General features: G+C 70.9%; 1 protein-coding gene across 1 annotated transcript in view; it reads left to right on the top strand.

Annotated features, from left to right (window-relative positions):
- Positions 1 to 1,400: 1,400 nt before the first annotated feature.
- Positions 1,401 to 3,708, top strand: part of ENGASE (endo-beta-N-acetylglucosaminidase) — a 2,580-nt gene continuing 272 nt past the window's right edge. Inside the window, exons 1-8 of the mRNA XM_026036840.1 lie at positions 1,401 to 1,613; positions 1,724 to 1,827; positions 1,995 to 2,103; positions 2,178 to 2,350; positions 2,665 to 2,819; positions 2,906 to 3,008; positions 3,100 to 3,214; positions 3,529 to 3,708. The exon at positions 3,529 to 3,708 is cut by the window's right edge and continues 7 nt beyond it. Of these exons, the coding sequence (XP_025892625.1) occupies positions 1,401 to 1,613; positions 1,724 to 1,827; positions 1,995 to 2,103; positions 2,178 to 2,350; positions 2,665 to 2,819; positions 2,906 to 3,008; positions 3,100 to 3,214; positions 3,529 to 3,708 (1,152 nt within the window). The remainder of the gene's footprint in view (positions 1,614 to 1,723; positions 1,828 to 1,994; positions 2,104 to 2,177; positions 2,351 to 2,664; positions 2,820 to 2,905; positions 3,009 to 3,099; positions 3,215 to 3,528) is intronic.

Consider the following 3,708-nt stretch of genomic DNA (forward strand, 5'->3'; position numbering starts at 1 on the left):
GCCCGGCCCGGCCCCACGCGCCTCGCCCGCAGCTCGTCGCCCGCGGCGGACGCTCCGGGGACCACGGTGCTGCACGAGGCCGTCACCTTCCACCCGCCGCCGCTGCCAGGTGAGGCCCGCGAGCCGGTGCCGGTGCCAGCGCGAGCGGCGGTGCCGGGCCCCGCTGTGCCCTGACTGCCCTGGCCGCCCGCAGCGCGGTACTTCGACACCAGCACCACGGAGCCCATCAGCTTCTTCCTGTCGGGCCTCGAGGAGCTGCTGGCCTGGCAGCCCACAGGGGACGACGACTTCAACGTGGCCGCGGTGCCGCTGGCGCCACGCCAGCCACCGCTGCACACCGACCGGCCCCGCACGCTTGTGTGCCACGACATGCGTGGTGGCTACCTGCAGGACCGGTGAGCACGGCGCGGGGACAACGAGCCGCCCTTGCTGGCATGGTGCCCACTGGGGCCCTGGGGCCCAGCTCACGCTGACCCAGCCTTGCAGCGCGGCGCAAGCCCCAAACCTGTTTTTCTGCTGTTTGATTCATCCTCCGAGCTGGACTGAGCGCAGCTGGCTGGGATGGAGGCTGGGAGCTGGAGCTGGAGCACTGGGCTCTGCTTGGGCCGGCCTGGCTGGGTCTGCGTAGGGTCACTTGGCTGGTGCCACCCGTGCAGGTCTGGCTGTGGGTCAGTCCCTGGCCCCTGCCCAGCCCTGCATCCTCCCGCTGCAGGTTCATCCAGGGTTCGGCCACACGCAACCCCTACGTCTTCTACCACTGGCGCTACATCGACGTCTTCGTGTACTTCAGCCACCACACGGTGACCATCCCGCCCGTGTGCTGGACCAACGCAGCGCACCGCAACGGGGTGCCCGTGCTGGGTGAGGGCCGGCTGGTGGGTGGGCAGCGGGCGGCGGGGCCGGGCGGGCGCTGAGCGGCGCCTCCGCAGGCACCTTCATCGCGGAGTGGACAGACGGCGAGAAGCTGTGCGAGGCCTTCCTGGGCGGCGGGCCCGACGCCTACGGTGCCGTGGCCGAGCAGCTGGCGCGCCTGGCCCGGCACTACCGCTTCGACGGCTGGCTGATCAACCTGGAGAGCAGGCTGAGCGTGAGCATTGCCCGGTGCTGCCCCGTGCAGCCTGTGCTGCCCCGCGCTGCCCCGCACTCACTGCGCTCCCCGTGCGCTCCCCGTGCGCTCACTGTGCGCTCATCGTGCGCTCCGCAGGCGGCGGCCGCGAGGAACCTGGTGCCTTTCGTGCGGCGCCTGGCGGGGCGGCTGCACAGCGCTGTGCCGGGCGGACTCGTGCTCTGGTACGACAGTGTGGTGCAGAGTGGCGCGCTGCAGTGGCAGAACGAGCTCAACGAGCACAACGAGTGAGTGGCCAGCGGCAGGTGGGGGGCGGCTCCGGCAGCCCGGCAGGATGGGGGCCAGCGCCGTGTCCCGCTGCCACAACGCCCATGTCCCCAGGGAGCTCTTCAATGCCTGCGACGGGCTGTTCGTCAACTACAACTGGCAGGAGGAGCACCTGGAGCGCTCGCAGCGCCTGGCTGGGCGCCGCCGCACCGACGTCTACTTCGGCATCGACGTCTTCGCCCGCGGCAATGTGCTCGGCGGCGGCTTCGACTCGGACAAGGTGTCAGCTGCCTGGCGACCCCTCTGGCCGCAGGGAATGGCCCCGGGGAGGGGATGCACATGGAGCACCCCGGCGGTGCCTGGTGTGATGCCCGTGCCGTGTCCCCTCAGCCCCTGAGCCTCATCCGCAAGTACGGCTTCTCCGCGGCCATCTTCGCCCCCGGCTGGGTCTACGAGCATCTGGGCGAGGAGAACTTCCTGCAGAATGAGAACAAGTGAGTGTGGGCACGAGCATGGGCACGAGCATTGGCAAGGCCCAAGGATGAGCAGGAGATGTGTGTGGAGAGGACCATGGGGATGAGAGCGGCATGAGTGTGGGGATGCACTGGGTGAGCCGGGGCCCAGGGCCCAGGCCGGTTCCCATGACCGCCGGTGCCCGCAGGTTCTGGGCGCTGCTGGCGGAGCACCTGCCCACACACAGCATCTGCACGCTGCCCTTCGGCACCTCCTTCGGCCTGGGCATGGGCACCGCGCTCTTCACCGATGGCAAGGTGGGTGCGAGGCTGCGGGGCGCAGGGCAGGGGGGTCCCCGCTGCCTACCCTGGCCCGCTGTGCCCTCCCGCAGGAGGAGGAGGTGGGGCCCTGGTACGACCTGAGTGTGCAGGACATCCAGCCGCTGTACGCGGGGCTCGCGGGAGGGCTGCGCCCCGGCTGCTGCCTGCAGGACGCCTGGCGCGGCGGCAGCTCCCTGCGCCTGCAGGGCACCATCGCCGCTGGCGAGGAGCGCGTCGCCCTCCGGTGAGTGCAGCGCGCCGGCCAGAGAGCAGGCCGTGAGCAAGCATGCCGTGGGGAGTGTGCCGTGGGGAGTGTGCCGTGGGGAGTGTGCTGTGGGGAGTGTGCCGTGGGGAGTGTGCTGTGGAGAGCGCGCCCTGGGGAGCGTGTTCTGGGGAGCATGCCATGGGAGCGTGCCATGGGGAGCGTGCCGCGGGGAGCGTGCCGCGGGGAGCGCGCTGTTGGCTCGCCACAGCCCTTGCCGCCCCGCATGCCTAACCCAACATCTCCTCTCTCCTCTCTCTCTCTCTCTGTCTTTCTGGGTGGATCGGGGTCACCAGCCTTTTCTCGTTCCAGGTGCAGGCGCCCCCCAAGCTGCTCCTGATGCTGCTCTTCAAGCTGGAGGAGCCGCAGGGCGACCCGTGCGACGTGTCTCTTGAGGTTGGCACCCGGCAGCAGCAGGGCGGCCACTCGGACGGTGTCGCACCTGAGCCTGGTGAGCGCTCCGGTGCCGGTGCCGCGGCCAGCGCAGCTCCGCGCCTGGTGCCCGGCAGCCCTGTCCTCCCGCCCTGCCTCCCGCAGAGCCCGACGCCTGGCACCGTCCCCGGCTGCTCCCGGCTCCGCCGCCCGGCCTCGCCAAGCTGCTCCGTGGCTGCGCCCATGGTGCCCACGGCTGGAGCAGCCGGTGAGTGCACAGGCGGGTGGGCTGGGGTTGTCCCTGTCTGCGCCGTGTCCCCGTCCCCATCCCTGCTGCCCGCCTGGCCCTCTGCGTGCAGGTGCTACGAGCTGGACTTGCAGGAGTGCAGCCTGCGCGACCTCTCCTTGGTGGTGTCCCGGCACCAGGCCAGCTCGCAGGACACCCCCTTCTCCTGCCTCCTGGGCGAGCTGCAGGTGGGTGCTTGGTGCTGCGGGCACATGCTTGCGAAATGCATGTTGTGGGTGCACACTGCAGGCCCTGCATGTGGCCAGCACACAGTCCTGAGGCTGCGTGCGCACGCTCCTGGTGCAGCATGCAGCAGGTGCATGCTCCCGGTGCTGCAGTGCATGCTCATGGCATTGCACGCAGCAAGCACATGCTCCCAAGGCTGCAGTGCATGCTCTGCACATAGTGTGCACCAGCCGTGCGCTCCCAGCACTGCATGCAGCAGCTCGCCCGGTCCCCTGCTCTCCGGGCTGGACCTCACGGGGCCCGCGTCCGTCTGCAGGTGCTGGACGCGGCCAGCGTGGCGGAGCCGCCGCTGCCGCTGGTGCAGCACGTGCGGGGCTCGCAGCTCTGCTGGCAGCCGGGGCCTGGCGCCCAGCAGCTCTCGCTGGCCCTCACGCTGCGCTGGTCCTACCCACCCGGCCGGGCCGGCGGCTTCGTTGTGCGCCGCGCGGACGCGCGG

The sequence above is a fragment of the Nothoprocta perdicaria genome, unplaced genomic scaffold (genome assembly GCF_003342845.1).
Source record: "Nothoprocta perdicaria isolate Ctin4 unplaced genomic scaffold, notPer1 scaffold_187, whole genome shotgun sequence".
Taxonomy (NCBI): domain Eukaryota; kingdom Metazoa; phylum Chordata; class Aves; order Tinamiformes; family Tinamidae; genus Nothoprocta; species Nothoprocta perdicaria.